Source organism: Podarcis vaucheri (genome assembly GCF_965113315.1).
Source record: "Podarcis vaucheri genome assembly, chromosome: 6".
Classification (NCBI taxonomy): Eukaryota; Metazoa; Chordata; class Lepidosauria; order Squamata; family Lacertidae; genus Podarcis; species Podarcis vaucheri.
Genome location: NC_138764.1, coordinates 41,347,231 through 41,368,223, shown reverse-complemented (window position 1 = coordinate 41,368,223; position 20,993 = coordinate 41,347,231). Strand labels below are relative to the sequence as shown.

Below are 20,993 nucleotides of genomic sequence, written 5' to 3'. Positions count from 1 at the left end.
GGACACTCCTTCGCCAAATGGCCTGGATCCTCGCAGATGTAACACTTCCTGTTCCCTCTAGGAGGCTTCGCTTTCACTGCTGCCGGTGCTAGGGCTCTGGCTGCTGACTGAGCCCTTGCACCTCCAACCTCCATCGGTTCCCCTCCCCCTCCTGGCGGAGGTGTGGATTGCGCACGCGCTGCTTCCCTCGGAACGAAAGAGAAACTTCTCGCTGCTTCGCGCCCTCCACGTCCTTCATCTCTGCACCATGGACGTTCTTCCAGCCTCACCCCCACAGTCAGCGCCCTTTGGACCACCTCCTGCGTGCTTCGGGGCCTCTCCCCCCTTGCAATTTCATCCTTAACCGCAGAACTTAGACCCTCCCAGAAGAGGTCTCTGACAGGGGGCGAATCCCGATCCCATTCTAAAGCACTGACCAGCGCAAAAAATCGGGCGTGATACTGCCGGACGCTCGCCCTCCCTTGTTTTAGTCCATGAATCTCCCGTCTGGCAAGATCCACATCAATAGTAGACAAAAAACACGCATCCATCGCTTTGATAAAGGCATCTGCATTCTGAAGCGCCGGATCTTTATCCCTCCACAAATTGCGCAGCCAGGCTTTGGCATCCCCATGCAAATGGGACAATATGAACCCCACCTTCTCTTCCTCATCTCTAAAGTCTTTTGCCAGCAGTTGCAGTGCGCACATTACGTCTGCTCTAAAATTAGGGTACTGTTGCAAAGTCCCATCGAAGTGAGCCACAAGCCCTCCTGCTCTCCGTGCCAATCCCACGCCCTCCGGTCTGGGTCCCGGTTGCCCTTGCTTAACAAGCATTTCAAACCTGGCGTGTAGGTCTCTGTAGGCGGCTGTAGTCTCCTCCTCCCGTTTCTTGGAAGCCAATACCTCTGAGGACAACTGGGTCACTGCCTCTTGCAGCGCGGAGATCCTCTGTTCTTCCGTCATCTTGCTAACCTTTGTGAGCTTGCTTACAGACACCCCTCTTCCTCCCCTAGCGGCTTCTGCTCCCGCTGCGAGGTTTCAGGTTTCTGAAGCTTTGAGGAGATGGGTCTTACTGTCAGAGCTGCTACCAGGTCCCAGCTCACATAGGACCACGCCACACAGCGTCCACTTTAAAAGAGTCTTTATTGAGTTACAGGTTTCATTTCCGAACTGCAGCGTGCAGCTCTACACCTTCTGCCCTAGGTCGGCGAAGACCCATCTGAGTCCCCGCCTCTTGCACACCAGCTTAATACCCTAGCCTTGCTCCACCTCCTTCGCCTCTCCCTACGTCTCTGGGTCCTTCTGCCCCCCTGGGACTCCTCCCTTCTACTCTCCTCTGACGCTGACCCCCCTGATCCTTCCGCTTCCTTTCGGCGGGCTTTGGGACCTGGCTCACTCTCCGGGCTGCTCACTGCTCCAGCTTCCGCTGCATTTGAACTTGGCGCGCGCGCCCAACTCTCTACTTTCCTCTTGACCGTTGCCTCGCTCTCTGAGGAGGGCGTGACCACCCCTGACTCGTGCCCTCCCTCCTGCTGACGGCCTCCGGACCCCGATGCCTGGCTGCCTTCCTCCCTGCTGCTCTCAGTCTTGAGCGTGGGTCCCGACTTCCAGCTGCTGCTCTCTGAATCTCCTCTGTTCCCTTCCTCCTGGGGTGTCCCCCCGGATCCCCCCCTTGCTCTGCTCACTGGGGCTCCCTTTTGGGAGTCCTCTGACTCACTGCTTAGGCTTGGAGATCTCGGGTCGTCATCATCACTCATTCTCCCTTCGGCTTCCTCCCCCTCGCTCTCTGTTTCCACCCTTCTCTGCGTCTCTGCTTCTGAACCCCTGACAAAATGTAATACAGATATAAAGAGTTCATGCTGGTAAACAAGCCAGTCAGTTGTTCCCAATATTCCTCCCCCATCACCGCCACCATTTTGTGACTGGATATGGCATGTTGCTGATGCACAAGCCATAAGACCAAAAATGCTTCTTCCATGGTGGAAACTAGCCAGTCCCAGTTCAAAGTGTGAGACAGGCCTCCTTTTCTACTCCTGTTCTGGCCACAGGAGGAGCAGACTAAGAAGCCAGCTGTTTCCGCAGCTTCCACATCATCAGACACACACACACACTCTCACACAGCCAGGAACAGAAGCTCATCTGTGAAGATGCTGTAAGCAATTCCCCAGAAGGGTTCTTACAGGATATTGCTGCTTTCTGCCTTCTTTAAAGGCTCAGTGGTGCTTCACTTGACCACACTGGGTCCTGCAACTGTGTCTTATTTTTTATTGTAAAAAATCAGGTCTGAAAAATATAGAAGGATAACATAAAAAACACTGGTCTGCAGTGGCATGGTAATGTTATCTGGATGTTATCTAGGTTCTCCATAAATAGTGAGTGAACAGAAGGCAGCCATTCCAGAGAACCTAGGGGCATGTGTGGAAGCAACCTTAGTAATATACTATCAAAATATTTCACTATTTCTTATAGTCACACATATTATAAAGACCAACAATCCTGCTTGGTTGGTAGAGGAGAATTTTAATGGAGAAATATCCCCAAGCTGAGGATGCACAGATGTCTTACTGCAGATTCATATTCATCTAGGCAGTGGGGTGAAGAATTACCATATTGAGCAACAGTCTCTCCAAATTTGGGTTTGCCCCTCAAGTTTTGATCTATAACAGTATTTAGCAGGGGGATAGGTGTTTGAAAACCCTTTGTCCATTTCTACATATAGCAAAACGATACCTCTATCAAATTCTACCCTCCTAAAAGGTACATATAGTGACTCTATATCAAATCCATTTTATTAAAAATGCATACATTAAAAAGTAACACTGTCATTCTGCAGCCCCCATTGGAGGATCTGTCGTGCTGCATCACAATCTTGATTTGCATGAAGTCAGATCTCGCACCCTCCATTGGATAATTTGTACTGTCTTATCACAAGCCTGGATTTGCTGGAAGTCAGTGCAGGAGAGGGAAGCAAATGGGAAGGCAGTCTTTAAAAGGCCATTTTCAGACAACAGCAGATGTTTGAATAAAGCAGGGATGGAGGGACACAGAAGCTGTGAGAATGTTGGGGGGGCATGTTGAGGGAGCTGTGACGACATGGAGGACTTGAAGAAGCTCTGAGAATACAGACACTTGAAGGAGCTGTTATGGGATTTGGGGATTGGGGTGAGGGGGAAAGGGATGGGTCAGGTTGGCAAGGGGTTTGGTGGGTTTGGTGCAGGGGGTTGATGAGTAATGTGAGTGGGGTGGCAGTTCCTAGTTGTTGTTTTATTTAAAAAAGCAGTTATTCTATTGTAAGAAAACTTTGTACAAAACATGCAATGCCTTCTTAACTGTAATTTATAAGCACAATTCTGTTCAGTAATTGCATTCCCTTTTTAATTCTTCATTCTGCTTTGGCTTTCACAGCTCAATAGCTCCTTGTTTTCCCCCAACCTTTATTGGTCTGAAAGTTTCAGTCCTGGGTTAGAAAGTCTAGCTTTTCATATTGAAAAGGGTTTTTTGTCTTTGAAGAGAACTAAGGAAGGATAAATGTTTTTTGAAATATTTGCTTTGCTTTGTTCTGCCTGAGAAGGCAATTCTTTATCACAATCAGCAGATGTGGGAGACAGTGTAGGTTTGGAGACAGATATTTCGGCTTTATGTGTCTTGTAAGGAAGTGAAGGCATCTCAGTTTGTTCCTCATAACTGACGTCTTTAAGCTTTGATAACAAAGGATGCTCTTGACGTGTTGCTGGTGGCATTTTACCTTCTTTATGATCACTGCTACCTTCATCAAGTTGATTGCTTGGAGCTTCTTGCAAATCACTCTCATTATCCATATGCACCTTATTGTTCATTTCAAGATTGATGTTGCTCTCCAGATGTGTGTTTCCAGTTTCAGGGGAAGTGGGGACGTTTGATGTGTTAGAGATAATGGTCACTTTGACAACATTTTTATGAAATGTTTTGAATTTGTTATTCTCCCACTCATTCCCAGTTTGCACTCCTTCCTCTTTTAGACCCGCTGAGACCATGAGTGTATCTGGGATAAACATTTTCGTTGACTCACTGTTGCTTTCTGCTTTCAAATCTGCTCTCTGGTGCTGTGATTTTGTTCCATATACTTCCATGTCATTAGTTCTAGCTGGCATTTGAAGCTGTTTGGTGGTTAGACACCCAGCGGCCTGAGATTTAGAAAGTGTGCTGCTGAACTGAACTGGAGATTTGAATCTATTTATGTCCTTTTCTGTCAGAATTTGGTGTCTACTTGATGGTGGAATTTCACCAAAGCTATGGGACTCCACAGCAACTAGATTTCTTTGTGCAGATTCAGTCTCTATAGCCCTTTTGTGCCCTTCCAGTCCATCTTCCACTATTAAGCTTTTATCTTGTTGTTTTTGGAACTGCTTTGGATTCCTGCTTTGCATTATATTCTCAGCAATTTGCTGAAACTGCATATTATCGTCTTTGGTGGCATTTTGCAAACTGAGCCCTTCTCTTTCAATAAAGAGAGCTTGAGAAAGACTGTGGTCTTTTTCCTGTGCTGCCATCATCAAAGAACTCTGGTGAAAGGCCAGGACTGCAGTTTCTGTAATATCTTCACTAAGCTCTTTAGAATTCACTGGTGCTGGAATGTTATTTGCTTCATTCTGCAAAACACTCAGTGAATGGTTGGGTGAAACAGCAATAGCTGAAACAGTCATCCTTGAAGTTCCATTTGGTGAGAATAGAGATGAGCTCCTGGTGCAACTTTGAGCTTGTAAAAGCTTGGCGGGTGAAGTACCCTCAGCAATTGTCATGTGAGAAACACTCTTAGAAGGACAAGAGATGACTGTAGCAGCATCTGTACCATTTTCTTCAGGCAGTTTCCCAACAGATTCTCTAGAATAAATAATATCTTTGCTGCACTCTGAGATCTTTTGGGCAGCCACAGAATATTCTGATTTTGTTTTTGTTCTCCTTCTTCTGTCTTCCCTCGTGGAAGCATGTGGCAATTTTGCCTGTCGACAACTTGGGCACTGTTCTTTGTTTTCTTTGGGGAGAAGCTCTTCAGGCTGGATTCTTGCTTTTCTAAAAGGATGTAAATTTAACTTCACAGTTAGAGAATCCCGGCTTTTAGTTTTCATTTTATGCTTCTGGATGAATCCAATCAGTTTTCCCCCAGGTCCTGCAGAGGTGGGAGATGGCTTCCTTTCTTCATTTTTTGCTCTTGAATCACAGTGCAATCTCCTTCCCTGAGCAGGGGTGAGGTTTCCTTGAATACTCTTGCCTTGTCCTTTGTTCTCTGGGGATCTCACCCCACTTAAGCCACTTGTCACATCCACCCTCTTTATTGTTGTCAGGTCAGGTACATAAAAGCTAACACTCTTGGGCTGATACATTCTCTTGATTGCTGGCGATAACGACATCTCTTCATCAGTCATACAGGAACTGCCTGCTCTTTTGCTCTTAACTTCACTCTGTCCTTCATCCAACTTCACATTTTTGTCATGGTTCTGTTTCTTTTCTGTCGGGTAGTTGCGATATTTATCACAGCCTATGTATTTACAGATAAGGAAGTTGTCTAGCTGCGGAGAAATATTTTTGCTCCTTTCTAACGATCCACATGGATCATCCTGTCGCCATCCATGGCTTCCTAATGTTGCTTCTTTCACGCAGTAGTCCTTGGATTCCTCTGGTGTGTCAGGTGCTGATGACAAGGCTGTAATAAAATGCCTTTGCCTCAGCCTGTAAGGCTTTAAGCAGTCCTCATCCTCCTCGGTTTTGGATACAGACAGACACGACTCATTTGCTAAATGTTTTCCAAGCCCTTCTTTTGCCAAAACACACGCAGCTCTTGAATGTCTTCCACAGAATGTGTCACTTCTGATCCCTGTGAAATAGCAAACGTTGAAACTTAGCACATGCAGAGGAGTTCTCTTACACTGGCTAAACAGATGTTTGGAACACCTACATCGGGGGTGCCAAAAAGAAGAGGGCTTCCCTGCTTATGGGAAAATGCAAAACAACTAGCTAATGTCTCAGGCTCAGCAAAACATTTTTACGTTGCAAAGCAATGGCTAATGTATTCTTTTGGAGTGGCCATTTTTAAAAAAATGAATTGAATAATGACTGATATGAAGACAACTTTGTTCTTATTCTCTGTATAGAACTATACAGTCAAGCAGTCATGTATGCTTCTGCAAGATAATTCTGTCAACACCATAATTTCTAAATATCCGAATTGAAGCTTTTGTGTTGACTGTGCAATTATTTATTTAGCACTGTAATACTAACATTGAAACCACATTCTCTGATCTTCTCTGCTTCCCTTCCCCTCATTTCCCAGGCTTCCTCCTGCACAACTCTTTGTTGCATTTCACTTGATGAAAGCCACTCTGCTATCCTTATATGCCCCCTCTTGCTCCCCTCGCTTCCCCGTTTCTGGTTACTATCTACCCTGCCCTTATCCCACCTCTAGATTTTTTCCCCTCCCCCCTCCTTTCTGGTTCTTTTGCTGGTAGAGTCAAACAAAACGCTTTCTCTCAAACTATTAGCCAATTTCCTTTCTGAACTCTTGGCTCATGCTGCTGACCCTCACCGTTTCCACTTTTTCCCTATTCCTTTTGAACATTCCCGCACCCACCACTTCCAGGCAGGCTTCAACCCTCTTCATTCCACTGAGCATGCCATCTTCACAATCACCATATTCTTGCTTCTCCCAAATGACCTCAGCTCAGTCTTCTTCCTCTTTGACTTTACTGCTGCTTTTGATACAGCTGATCATTCTGCTTGGCTTCTTTTCTTGCCATAGGTAAAGGTAAAGGGACCCCTGACCGTTAGGTCCAGTTGTGACCAACTCTGGGGTTGCAGCGCTCATCTCGCTTTATTGGCTGAGGGAGCCGGCGTGCAGCTTCCAGGTCATGTGGCCAGCATGACTAAGCCGCTTCTGGCAAACCAGAGCAGCACATGGAAACGACGTTTACCGTATTTTTCGTCCTATAGGGCGCACCGGCCCATAGGATGCACCTCATTTTGGGGGGGGGGAATGAATTTTAAAAATTTATTCCCCCCCACCCAGCTGCGGCTGCCGCACCAAGACTTCCGCACACCTGCCCGTCGGGCGTGCAAGGCTTGCGGACACCCGCCGGAAGCACAGGGAGCCCTCCGGAGGGCTCCCCGTGCTTCGGGCTGCAGGCTGCTGCCCGCAAGCCTTGTGAGCCCGCGGGAACTCCCGCCAGGCTTGCAAGGCTTGCAATAGCTTCCTGAAGCCTGGAGAGCAACAGGGGTCGGTGTGCACCGATGCCTCTCACTCTCCAGGCTTCAGTGAAAGCCTGCATTCACCCCATAGGATGCACACACATTTCCCCTTCATTTTTGGAGGGGGAAAAGTGCATCCTATGGGGCGAAAAATACGGTACCTTCCTGCTGGAGCGGTTCCTATTTATCTACTTGCACTTTGACGTGCTTTCGAACTGCTAGGTTGGCAGGAGCAGGGACTGAGCAATGGGAGCTCACCCCATCACGGGGATTCGAACCGCCGATCTTCTGATCGGCAAGTCCTAGGCTCTGTGGTTTAACCCACAGTGCCACCCGCGTCCCTTTTTGCCATAGTTCTGTGCAATTCTGACCTCAGTTGATTCTCTTCTAATCTCTCTTTCAGTGTTTCCCTCCCTAGCTGGGGTATTTTAGGGCTCTAAACTTAACCCTCTGCTAACACCTTTCTACATGCTCTTCCTGAGTGACTTCATCCTATCTCATACTTCAATGGCACCCTTCTCTACCCATCTGGGAATGACTGTAGTTTATTGAAAGAGCATTTGCCAGCAGGTTTGATCCCTGGCATCTCCAGGTAGGGCTGAGAAGGATTCCTTGCCTGAAACCTTGGCGAGTCACTGCCAGTCAGTGTAGACAGTACTGAACTAGATAGACCAATGGTCTACAGGCCCTTCAAGTGTCCCTATTTTCCAGGGACAGACCTGGATTTACAGAAGCCATCCCGGTTTCTGATTTGACCCTGGAATGTCCCACTTTTCCTTAGGACATCCCTATTTTCATCAGAGAAATGTTGGAGTTATGCAACCCCCAAGCCAAGGAGATGAGTAACTATACAACCTTTAGAAGACACCTGAGAGCAGCCCTGTATAGGGAGGTTTCTTAATGTTTAATGCTTTATTATGTTTTTATATGTGTTGGAAGCCACCCAGAGTGGCTGGGGCAACCCAATCGGATGGAATAGGGTGTCCCTATTTTCATCAGAGAAATGGAGGGTATGGACTCCCTTTAAGGCAGTTTCCTATTTTCCTACTCATATACTCCAGACTTTTCCACCTCCTTCTGATACTTCATCTCCAAGTGCCTTCCTAAGATGTACATTGGATGCCAACAGGAAGGCAGGATCGAGGAAGATCCTTGCACTGCCCCATGAGTTTGTTCATCTTTCTCAGCAGGTACAATATCATTGCCACAGCCCCATAGCTCTCCCCCTCACTGCTATAGTAACCTTAGAACAGGAAGGCTATAATGTATCAGGAGCTAACAGTGGGCTTAGTTCTCATTCCCCAAACCTCAGACAGGGCACATTGGCATGGGAAATCATCACACCTGTGGCCTTTCTTGTTCTAATATTATGGAAGCAGCGAGGCGTGCTTCTATTGATCTGTGCTAACTCTTCATGAGAGGGAGCGACTGGGGAATCATCAGTCAAGACAGAAGCGATGTCCAGTTCCCAGGAAAAAGAGCTCACCTTGATTCAGTTTGTGATGGTCCTCAGATCTTGTCGCCTGTGTGTCTTCCTCCCACTGCCCAAAGTTGTCTGGGCTTCTAACTCTCCTTTGGAATTGTTTTTGGCACAGTCCATCTGCTTCATTAGGCACAGCTGCATTCCCAGAAGACTCTGGAGGATAAGACTGTAGCAGTCTACAGTTAAGGCACAAGAAATGGTCATTTTTCATCTGTTCATTCTCCTTTTGAATGCTTCTGAGTGGCATTTTTAGGCCTGTGCACTTAGACTCTGCCTTTACTGTTGCTTGATGGCTATTTTCCTTTAAAAGTGGTGTTTCCCTGCCAGACCCCAACATGGACATGACCTTTATTTCATTTTCCCGAGTTAAGTGGCAGTTACAGTATCCCTTAGTTAGGTAATTTCTTGGCTCATGACCACACTGGGATTCATCTAGGGTTCTGCAACAGCAGTTTCCTGATGAGTGTTCATTTGCTTTGCCGTGTTGAAACTTCCTGTTAAAGAGGGCTAAAACTAGGCAGGTGAGACCAACACCTCCTGTGACAAATACAAGGTTTATCAAAGATGAAATCAGGTAAATTAAGGTAGAGTTCATTAGACATTAAACATACACATCAGAACATAAGAAAACAAAACAAAACCACTAAAGGGATAATCCTGCTATTTGAGATTATTAAAATGTAGCAGAGGAGGGGGTAGAACAGGAATCCAATTAAATCCCCACACATTTTTATCTATATAATTCTATCATTCTGTAGCCAGATGCTTTAATGATTATTTGTCTTTTTTTTTAGTGGTATTATATTGTTGTACACCGGCCTGACATTTTATGGTATGGTGATATAGAAATACTTTAATTGACTGAAAGTAAATAGTTGTAGATGGAAGCTTTATCTTTGAAATGACAGTAACTGCATTGCAGAAAAGTCTGATAGGACTCGGGTCATTTTTAGTTCATGAACTATTGTCTGCCACCATCCAATGAAAGGAGGTTAAGTCTCCAGAAGGGAAGTTAAAGGAAGTTTGTTCATTTAAGAACTATACCTATATGTTTTGCTTCATGAAACTAATAGTAGTTGCATGGAAGGCAATTTAGATCAGAAAACTTGTTCAGGTGGACAGCACAGAACACAGTGGCCCTGATCTGATTACGATCTCCCCTTTATATTTTTGTCTTATTGCTCTGTGTGCATAAGAGCGATCCAGTCACATTTCTCTTGCCTTCTCAAGTAGTTGCAAATTATAGCAGAAAAAAAATTTATTCCCCAATATTCTCAGAATTCTTTCTTTCAGATATTGACATTGAATGCTCGTTAGGTAGCAGAATAATTAGCAAAAAAAATTATTGATTATATGATAATGGCATTTTGGATGTCAGTTTTTGACATTTGGGTTTGAAATTTGACTTCAGTATCTGATATTTGACTTAGCAGTTGACAGCTTATGACATTTCATATTTGACATCTGCAAAACAAAAACAAAAACATTGAGAGATGCTGATTAGTTTGAAGAATATGGCTTTTGAAGTAAATGTCCACATTTTAAAAAATTGTAATATTTTGTAATTTTTGTGAAATTTTGTTTCTATGGGAATGCTAATTAACATGCTTGGCTGCAGTCTAATGGAGGGCATATTTAGATCGCAAAGGAAAATGGCTTTTTTAAAATGTCTGGGAAAATCTGGATGTAAGTCATGTCAGCAGACTAAAGAAAGCTCAACAACTTTTTTGTCCAGATTTGTCCAATTATGACTTTGTTTACAGCGGTCCTGGGAAGTCTAAATTCGTCCTCAATGTCATCCCATCCCAGCAGTTCTGCAGACCGCAAAATAAACCCTAGACTTGGGCTTTGTCTATGAGGCTCTGCACAAATACAAAATAAAATTCATTTAGAATAAAGACTATTATTGAATGAGGATAAATTGTTGGTTTGTGGTTTTTTTAAAAAAACCAAACAGACTGAATTTTGGAGAGTATTCTTCAGATCCTGAGAATTAAAAATCATAAACTGAGGTGGGATTGGAATCCAGATTCCTGGGGGCCAGACATAACATTCTGTCCTCTGTACCACAATGCCATGGCAGTTGCCACCCACATGGGAAAATCAGGCATTCCTATACAATAGGGCTCATTGACAGCACTAGTCAGCTGATTGGCACTGTCATTAAGCCTCACTTGCAGAGGAATAATGAAAGCTTAAAAGTTAGTTCCCAGTTGTTTATTTGTAGCCACATTTTTGTAGTCACATCACGTGGGGCAGGTTGACATGGTTTGAGGAACATGGTCTTGTGGGCCAAGTTGGGGCCTGTGCAGGACCTTAGGCCTGTGGGGCAGAGTATCCTCACACCTGCTATATACATTAAGCCATGTCATGAGGTTATGTGAACCTTTTGAAACCCATTAGACACAGTATATGTTTTTCAGTAATGTAGGCTGTGAAGGAAGCAGAGGAGAAATATCACTTATCAATTCATCCAGCAGCCTCCCTGTCTTGTTTTCATCTTGGCAGTCTCCCTTCCACTTACAACCTGTGCCTAACATTTCTTCGCTTGTGAAATGAAATGAGATCACAGCCTGAGGTGGTATAGCTTCAGGCAGTGGTATAGCTCCGGGCGAGACTTTCAACTCCAAGATATATTTTTATATGTTTCTGTCAGAAGGACAATGTATTGTTGGTTGAAGAGAACTCAGGGTCATCGCAAAAGTGCAGTGGAGCCACCATTCCAAGATAAATAAATAATTTCTGGGACTAACAGTAAGCAGAATAGGTGTAAGGCATATTCTGGAAGGAAGAACAGTAGTTTGCATGTTGCTGCAGGCAAGGAAGAAACTAATTGCCCTCTGAGTCCAGGTTCTCATTTCTAAGAGTCCCAGGCCTTGGAACACAAGAAGAAGCACTCCTTTTTAAAAAGACAAAAGGAGGCACACGACTGAGCAATATGAACGGTGCCATCCTTGAAGCCGTGTCTTGAGGCTCAGGAGGCCTTAATGGTGTGCAGTGCCTTCCATCAGCTTCAGCTGGTGGCCCAGCTGTGCCCCTATCTGGACAAGAATAGCCTAACTTCTGTCGTCTCTTCTCTAGTAACCTCTAGTTCAGATTACTGCAATGCATTTTACATAGGAGCTGCATCTGAAGATGGTTTGGAAACTTCAGCTGGTGAAGAATTTGGCAGCCAAGTTGCTCACTGGAGCAAGACGGTTTGAGCATATTACACCGGTCCTGGCCTGACCGGCTGCCAATTAGCTTGTGAGCCCAATTCAAAGTGCTGGTTTTGACCAGTGGTGTAGCGTGGGTTGCCAGCATGCAGGGCAAGGAAAGTATTGTGCCCCTTAACTGGTGCCTCTATGCAGTGCTACTGCTGCTGCCAGAAAGAGCAGTGGAGCAGTGGTGGGACATGGGTGTGTGCCTTCACCACTGCCACCGCTGTAAGTCTCACCATCTGCCCATCTCTGCCTGCAGGGGATGCTGTATGGCCAAGGGATGCAAGAGCCTGTCCTCTCTCAGCTCCTGTTCAGCATGCTGCTCACATGAGACAGAATGGGGAGCACCTCCAGTTGCGGCACCAGCTGCAGAGGCTTGTCCCTAAAAATGTGCCTCGGGCAATTGCTCTGGTAGCCCCCCGCCCATGTTACACTTTGATTTCGACCTATAAAGCCTTAAATGGCTCAGGACCACAATACTTCAAGGACCACCAGCTAGGTCTCCAGCTGTTTTGGGACTACAACTCCTATCATCCCTAGCTAGCAGGACCAGTGGTCAAAGAAGATGGGAATTGTAGTTCAAAAACAGCTAGAGACCCAAGTTTGGGAAACCCTGGACTCTAGATGATAGCTAATACACAGGAGATCTTACTTAGGACAAGGTGTGTGATTGGCTGGTTATCAGGTTCTCCATGACTATGATTTCATGATTATTTTTTCATAAAATGGTTTAAAAGAAGGAGGATCTCAGAATAGATCAGGTGACAAATATGCTGGCAAGGGGTGGGGGTGCCATTACCTAGAAAGGAAAAAACAGCAACCAGTGCAACATCTCGTCCGTAGTTCCTCCTCCTGTTTTCTAAAATACCAGGAGGGTGTTTAAGTGCAGACTTACAGTTGACCTCCGTGAGCTCAAGCAGATTGGTCACTGATGGGTTTTCAGAAGCTCTGCAACTCACATTATCAGCGTTTCTGAGCATCCTTGATGAAGAATTGACGTATTTCCTTAGAAAGGAGGCTAGGTCGTGAAGTTTGCATGTGCAGTTCCACGAGTTCTGGTCTAAGCTTAGAAGACTTAATTGAGCAAGAGAGGAAAAGGTGTCAGGAATAATGGCTAGCCTGTTCCTTGAAAGGTCAATTTCCATCAGTTGGGCGAGGCCGTGGAAGGCTCTCTTTTCAATGGAGCTAATGAAATTGTTTGACAAATCTAGGATCCTGAGTTTGCCAAGCTTTGCCATCTCAAAGCTTTCCCCTGTGATGCTCATTAGTTGATTCCCATTTAAGTGGAGTCTAATAAGATCCTTTGTGCTCATAAACCAAATTCCACGAATGCGGCTCAAAATGTTGTTGCTTAACACTAGCACTTGCAGCTTTTGAAGTTCATGAAATGTGCTGTATGTGATAGAAGAGCTTGATATTTGGTTCTGGTCCAGAAGTAAAGTCTTCAGGGTTCTAAGTCCAAGAAAAGCATCATCTCTAATGGTTGTAATCCCATTAGCGCTGAGTCTTAGTAAAGTTGCATTGAACAGGAAGGACAGGTTAAACCCTTCTACTGAAGTGATACTTCCATCAGTAACAATCAAAGCTTTTGTGGATGCAGGAACAGCTATACGAAAGGAATAGAAATATGGTTAAGTTTCTATAGAGGTGCAGGCTTGCTCCTCGTAATCTTTGCTTGGATTTTAAGCAACTCATATTAATGGGGTTATGAATCAAAAGTTATTTTTCATTTGTTAAAAGAGAAAACTTCCCATTCTAATTTACAAAATACAGTGGTGCCTCGTAAGACGAAATTAATTCGTTCCACGAGTTTTTTCGTCTAGCGAATTTTTCATCTTGCGAAGCACGGTGTCGGAAAAGTTTTGGAAAAGCTTCAAAAATCACCAAAAACCTCAAAAAAGGCTACCACACCGCGTTCTATGAGTTGCTCCTTGAAGTCAAGTCGCAACTGTATTAACGGTGTTAAGAAAAAGGAAACAAACTTGCAAGACATTTTCGTCTTGCGAAGCAAGCCCATAGGGAAATTCGTCTTGCGAAGCAGCTCAAAAACCGCAAAACCCTTTCGTCTAGCGAGTTTTTCATCTTGCGAGGCATTCGTCTTGCGGGGCACCACTGTACCTACTAGCATTCTTGAGATACAATTTATTGATACAAAGTATTGCTTTGATAAATTTTATTTATTTGTTTTGACAGTTTATGTGCTGCTTAATTACAATCATTATCTAGGGGCGTGCAATGAAAATAAAAAACCAGTTAAAAATATAAATTCAGAATTGAGTTAAAATTCTTGCTGGAATAAACGTGTCTTTAGTAGGCACTGGAAATTCAAGTTGCCTGGCCTCAACTGGAAGGGAATTCCATGAAATGGGGCCCACAATATTGAATGCATCCATACATCTGAGTCATGGGGGACCACTAGGAGTAACTCCCCTGAAGACCTCAGTGGTTGCACAGGGATATCAAGAATCTTGCATTCCTCGAGCTATCTTAGACTCAAGTTGTTAAGGACTTTGCAAATGAATACAAGTGCCTTGAACCTGGCCTTGTAACATATGGACAACCAGTGCAAGCTTTTGAACACTGGAGTCATGTAGAGGGAATAGTTTGTCCCCATCAACAGTCTGGTTGCTGATATATCTATATCATCTATATCTATGGACATAGGGGGTGTGTGTGTGTGTGTGTGTGTGTGTGTGAGTCAGAGAGAGCATTAGAAGACAACTTAGGTCAGTGATGAAATACAGTGTGATAGGTCATTTGAGCAACCTGCTTTTACAATCAAATATCACTTTTTAAAGCAATATTTTATCATTTCAAAAGGGGGGGGAAAGGAAAAGGAGCATGTAGTTAATTACCTCTATCCTGTTGAAAGAGAAACTTACCATATTTTTCACCCTATAGGACGCACCAGACGATAAGACACACCTAGTTTTGGGGAGGAGGAAAACAAGAAAAAAAATATTCTGAATCCCAGAAGTCAGAACAGCAAGAGGGATCTGGCTTCTGGGATAGCCTCTTGCTGTTCTGGCTTTTGGGATAGCCGCTGAAGCCTCTCCTGGGCAGCGGGATGAAGGCTCCCCCTGCCCGGAAGAGGCTGCCCTCTGTCCCTTCCCCCATCTCCTGCAAGATCTGCACGCTCTTAAAAGGGAGCGTGGCTCTTGGGGGCTTTTCTGGGAAATGTGGGAAGGGACAGAGCCACGCGTGAAGCCTCCTCAGGGCAGCAGGGAGCCTTCATCCCGCTGCCCTATGGAGGCTTTGGGGGTCTATCCAAAAGCCAGAATAGCTAGAGGAAGTGCTGCGCAGCACTCCCTCTAGCTGGTCTAGCTTCGCGCGAAGCCTCTGCAGGGCACGGGGAGCCTTCATCCCCATGTCCTGCGGAATGCCTTCATCCCGCTGCCCTGCGGAGGCTTTGCACAGCTAAGCCAGAAGCTAGAACAGCGAGAGGGAGCGCTGCAAAACACTCCCTCTCCCTATTCTAGCTTCTGGCTTAGCCGCACAGCCTGCATTCGCTCCATAAGGCGCACACACATTTTCCCTTACTTTTTAGAAGGGAAAAGGTGTGTCTTATAGAGAGAAAAATACGGTACTTGGGGGCAGTTCATAAAGGCTATCCAAGGCTGCTCATCCCTAAGGCAAAAGTGTGCCAACCCCTGGAACAGATCCCAAGTGGATCTGCATCACAGGGCCCCAAATTCAACATTAAGTAGGAAGATGTTTTTATGTGTTGTCCTTATTTCATGCTTCAGAATGGAAAGGCAGGGCTCCACTCCTTTTCTGTTTCATTATTTTGCCGCATTGTATCTAGTGAATGCAATAAGCATGCTATACATGTAATATCTGGCATTCCGTGTGATCTTTCACTCCGGCTGTGGAGGGTAGAGCTTTATTGGCTTCATAAACTGACAGCACAATTCTGCACCAAGTGGCTGGAAGGTATACATCGCTGCAGAGGTGCATTGCCATCAAAACCCCATCTGGAGCATGCTGCTTGCATCCTGGATGCAGCCTATGACTGGAAAGCACCAATGAAAAAACTCATAGCAAAACAGCCCAGAATCTAATAATAATATATCCAGGTCAGACAAAGATGATGGAAAGAGTGGACTGCTTCCCTTAACTGGAGCGGCATGGATATGTGTTATGCCAGCACTCCAAGCTGCCTCTCTCAGCTGACTGCCATCATCAATCTCCTTGTCCTGCCTGGATTAAGTCACTGCCAGCTTGCCCTCTCCCAGCACCATGCTCACTCAGACAGTAGCTTAAATTCATCAAAAGCTTCATACAACACTCTTGTCATTACCAGTATATTAATATTTTTTGGGGGTGGGGGGCTTACTGTGCTCCTGTGTGACAGATTTGTTCAAGAAACAGAAAACCATCTGTTCCACTAGATGTCAAAGTTAATGCATTGCTTATCACAATGATTTTTATGCTGTAATATGCAAAAAGATTTTCCCCGCCTCTCCACCTTTCTAATGGAAGTGAGAAACGAACAGCACTTTAACATAAGCACGCCGAGCAGGCAAGCTTCCCACATGCTGCTCAGCCACCGTGCCTCAATCCTGACCTGATGCACTCCTGCTATTACCAGCAAGGGCGTCCCCTGAGTAGCGACTGTCATTTGAGCTACCTCACCAATTTACTGATGCTAATGTTTATCTGTGCTGGGAAATCATTTGTTGTTTTCCCTTTACAATATGGATTATTTTGCCTCGGGCGGTTGTAATAAACTTGACAGGGGGTCTGTTTTCTTATTGATGCCTTGGAGGATTTCCCATAGGGCTCTCATTAAGGCATCTGAATGCAGTCCCCCTGCTGTGGTATGTATTGCTTTTAATCAGGTCCCTCTATATGATAGAGATTAGCCCAGTCTTAGCTTACGTATCGTACAGTTGCTAAAATGACTGACGGAAGACTACAGAGCCGCCATTAAACAAGTAGCACTTTTCGCAAGATAAAAGTTGATGTTATTATGGGTTATCATGACAACACTGGCTACTGCGCCGCCACTTCAGCATATTAGCATGCGTGTACTAATTGAATGAGGCAGAATGGTTGCAAAAGTGTGCTTACATTGCATCTGCCAATGTTAAAACAGATATGGTGATACATTTGTCACCGAGCAAAGTAACACAGGCTTTAAAATAGCAAAGGCACAAGGGTAGTTAAGTACTGCTGGATTACTGCCGGATTCTATAACTTGCAATACCAGCACAGGTATGCTTGTGACAGCTGCTAACAATGTTACCTGATCTTAACATTCAATCCAGCACAAAGGTTTAAAGTGACGATTTGAGACAATTGGCTAGAGGGCTAATCAGTATTCCCCCCCCCCATGCAGCAGTACACTACAAGTTGTTGCCTGCAGGCCATCAATTACTTAAAAACACCAAAAGCTCTAATTTATTGTTTTTAACACTTTGTGAGATTTGCAATTTTAATTTCTCGCTGAAATGAAAAACCAAATAACGGAAAGCTTCTCAGTTTTTGCACGTATTGAGCAGAGTCCATAAGTTTGGCAGCACCCAGCTGTGCTAAAACTCTTCAAGCACCAGCCTTTCAGCTGCCTTCTAGGACTTTCAACAGGAAGCAGCTACCAATAGGTTCATTAGCCTTTTGCTATGGACTCTTCCTTGGGCTACATAGGGTTAGATTCCTCTTCGTGCTTTGGTTCTATTCCCTTCCCTCCAGAAATTTCATCTCATCTCACTAGTCCCCATCCAAGTCTTCCATAACTTAGTCCTAGGCTAGTGCAATGGTGTAGCTAGCCACCCTTGGGAGCAGGGCAAGCCAACCATTGGGCGGGGTGAGCCCGGGTAAGCCATGCTGCATGGAGCCTTGCCGCAGCCTCCCCATCAGAGCCTGCAGGTGCCTAAACCACTGTGTCACGCCCAGGAGAGACACATGGCTCGGGTGCTCTAGAGGCCCTGCGGTCAGTGCCTCCCCCTGCCGTGTGGTGCCCAGTGCCTCCCACCCCCTAAGTACGCCTCTGCCTAGTGTGAGTCGTTTTTTGCGTATTCACCTCATTTCAGCTACTCCTTTCCTTGATGTACCTGCCTGTCACCCTGACCTTGCCTGACCCTTCCTCTGACCCATGGACTGAACTGTAAACTTGATTTTGAAATAGTTGTACTCAGCAAATCCCACTGTTGTAGATCTAGCCTTTCTTCGTTCAGCTTAGTTCCTACAAGGCTCTCTCCAATCTTTCTTCTGCAAAGGCCGAATGCGCTTACTCTTGAAAGCCTAATATCAACAGCCTAATATGAAATTTGATTATAAAACGTAGCACAGCAGTTTAACATTACCCTTTTAAATGACTTCTCTGACTATTCAGAGATTCTTCCTAAAAGAACTATGGCCTATATGATGCAGTCTTGGTCCTCATTAATTGAAACAATTATATATGACTTTATATGTATCATAGCATTCCCACTTGAAATGGAATGGAATTCTTTTGACATTGCTTTTGACTACCTCCAAAGCACAACTTTGAATGAGAACACATGGGCACTGAGCAGCAAGCAAAGAAACACTCCCATTATTCCCTGGAAACCACCGACTTTCACACAGCTTTCAATTACAATGTGGTTTAATTAAATTGGCATCAATTCTTCCACGTAGAACAGCCTTCAAAGTCAGGGAATTCATCTTGCAAAGTGGGAGCTTAATTTGTATTGATTTTGATTAGAGTTTAAAATCATTGGGCCTCTACTATCCTCACAGCCAAATTAGCCTCGCATTAAAAGCCGAAGTAGACTCGATGGCGACTGTGGGCAAAGCACTTGCCTGTGTAAGTGTCCCATGAATCACCATCAGGTATAAATGCATTTAACACTTGAGTCGGTTTGTGTTTAGAGGAGTTAGCGTGCCACTGCTAGCTACCTTGTCCAGGTCATCAGCTCTGCACACAGATAAGCTGACTCATGCATACATTTACACATGGTAAGGCATTTGAGGAATGTTTAACATAGGCATGCACCATCCTCCCTGTTTTCGGCCCAATATGACTTTGAAAACAGTTGTTCTGACCACGTCCTGCCTTGGCTTCATAGCCTTCCATGCTCCCCTAAAACATGGCTGAGGGAGACATACAGCGGGGGGGGGGGGTCTGTAACCTTCCAAATGAATTTTGGTTGCAGTTCTTGCCACCCCTGATCTTGGGCCATGCTAGCTGGGGCTGAAGGTAGTTTGAGTCCAACAACATCTGGAGGTCCCCATCCCTGACAGAAAGGTTGCTTGACCCAGGGACGAACCTTCAGCATCTCCTCACATGCCCTCCCAGCTTGAGGACAAGGCCTAAATTCCACCTGTACCTTGAATCTCCCATTAAACACCTACTGAGTATTTAGCTATGAGCTTAATGTAGAGCCAATGCTTCAAAGCTTTTCTAGGAAGAGAGACTTTCACTGGCATATTTGTTATGGGAGTAGGATGGCAGCAAAGGAGATCATCACAAAACCCAGGAAGTTACTGCATTTATTTACATTTGGCGTCACATTTGGGTCCCTTAATTTTTTCTTCCTCATATGCCAAATGGGAACAGTATAGCCAGGGAAAAGGATTATTGATTTTGTGGGTCATTTTATATTATTTTTATAACTATTAGGCTAGGATTTTTTTTTTCTGCTGATGGCAATAAGCAAATTTTCCTTTCCTAAGAATCAGTAGCACTTTGCTTTAAATTTGTTAATCAGGTGTCTTATTAAATTGTTGACTTAAACAAGCAATACATAATGAACACAGGCATTGTATCTTGTTAGCATTTCCACAGCTCATTTAACACCAAGAGAAGAAAAAGCATACTTTCTTTCAGAATTATAATGCACTTTATGATGCTAATCTGTATCATTGGTACATCACTTAATCTTGCTAATGCTGAAGGGTTCCTTGGCAGGGTTAGAAGGCAATTGATAGCTCATTCAGCCAGTGGACAGCTTGAACTTTGCACAAAATGTGGATAAAACTTATTAAAATGATCTATTTTGTTTTTCTTAAAGCGTTTGGCTGAGTGAAATGACTCTGTTCTCGGTAACAAAGGTTTTCAATTACCTCTGAAGGGCTTGGAATAGTTTGGATAAGGCCTCTAGGCAAAGAGAAATGAAACAATGCTATCACTCTCCAGTCAAAATGTGAAAGGCTAGCTCTCTGAAAGTTTACCTCGCAGCAGCAGGCACAAGAAGCAGTCAATACAATTACAGCTGTGCTGTGTGAGCTTACAGTATAGAATAAATATCAGTTCTCTTTAAGTGTCTTACTTAGTTACCTAGTATATATGTTAATCCTTGACACAGAGTAATATCTTCAGAGCATACCACGCATGAAGGAGGGCATGATGCGGTTAACTGAATCATCATAGCAAGCAGACTGAGCAATGCACCTAAAAGGGACGAAAAAAGGGTACATGTACATATATCTGTATACACACACACGCACACATATCTTGGCCCTGACTTTTTAATATTGTTATTCATGACTTAATTGTAATTAAGCAGTGAACCCATCATTTTTCAAAGAATTACACTTGCTTAAAAGTCAGGTGTTGATACAGACTACAGGGTTGGAAAACCATTGTCATTCTTCCATTTTTGTTTTCATTTATAAGAAACACATTTAGCACCATGTCTAATTTGGCCCTTAAATTAGTCTGTGTATGGGACTCTTTATAGGCATCATACATGCTGCTTAAGTTGTTACAAGTGATAGCTTCACTTTAGGGGGGGCTGAGGAGCTGGATCCCTAAACCTTGAAGCTGTAATTTCATCCATCTGAGAAGGTCCTCTTTTCAAAGAGTTGCGGAAGGCAAGGAAAAGACACAGAATGGTAAGAAAGCATTCAGTATGGCTCATTGGTTACCTACAGTTCAGCTTAGATCCCAAGTTAAGGAAGTTCATGGAGGCAAAGCTTTTTATCACAGCCCTCAGCACCTTTGTACTATGACCCTGGCCCATATTCTTTAGAGAGACTCGCCAACCCTCCAGCATGGCTGTAGGTGTGAACTTCCTTAAGTTAACTTGCCTTAGGATCCAAGCCAGTACCTTTTAGAAATTGGAAGTGTATGGCTGCAAGTGCTTTGTTTTCTATCTTCACCAAAACAGACTCAATTTTCTTTGT

The 20,993-nt window shown here is 44.5% G+C and overlaps 2 protein-coding genes across 2 annotated transcripts in view; one reads left to right on the top strand and one right to left on the bottom strand.

Annotated features, from left to right (window-relative positions):
• Nucleotides 1–20,993, top strand: part of LOC309534827 (serine/threonine-protein kinase TNNI3K) — a 159,426-nt gene that overhangs the window by 114,464 nt on the left and 23,969 nt on the right. The gene's annotated exons all lie outside the window — the stretch shown is intronic.
• LRRC53 (leucine rich repeat containing 53) lies at nt 3,461–20,830 on the bottom strand (the record flags this gene model as incomplete). The annotated part of the gene is made up of 5 exons (XM_082227002.1): nt 3,461–5,832; nt 8,686–9,249; nt 12,778–13,488; nt 20,195–20,259; nt 20,736–20,830. The coding sequence occupies 5 exons, from the start codon at nt 20,828–20,830 to the stop codon at nt 3,461–3,463; spliced, it is 3,807 nt and encodes a 1,268-aa protein (XP_082083128.1).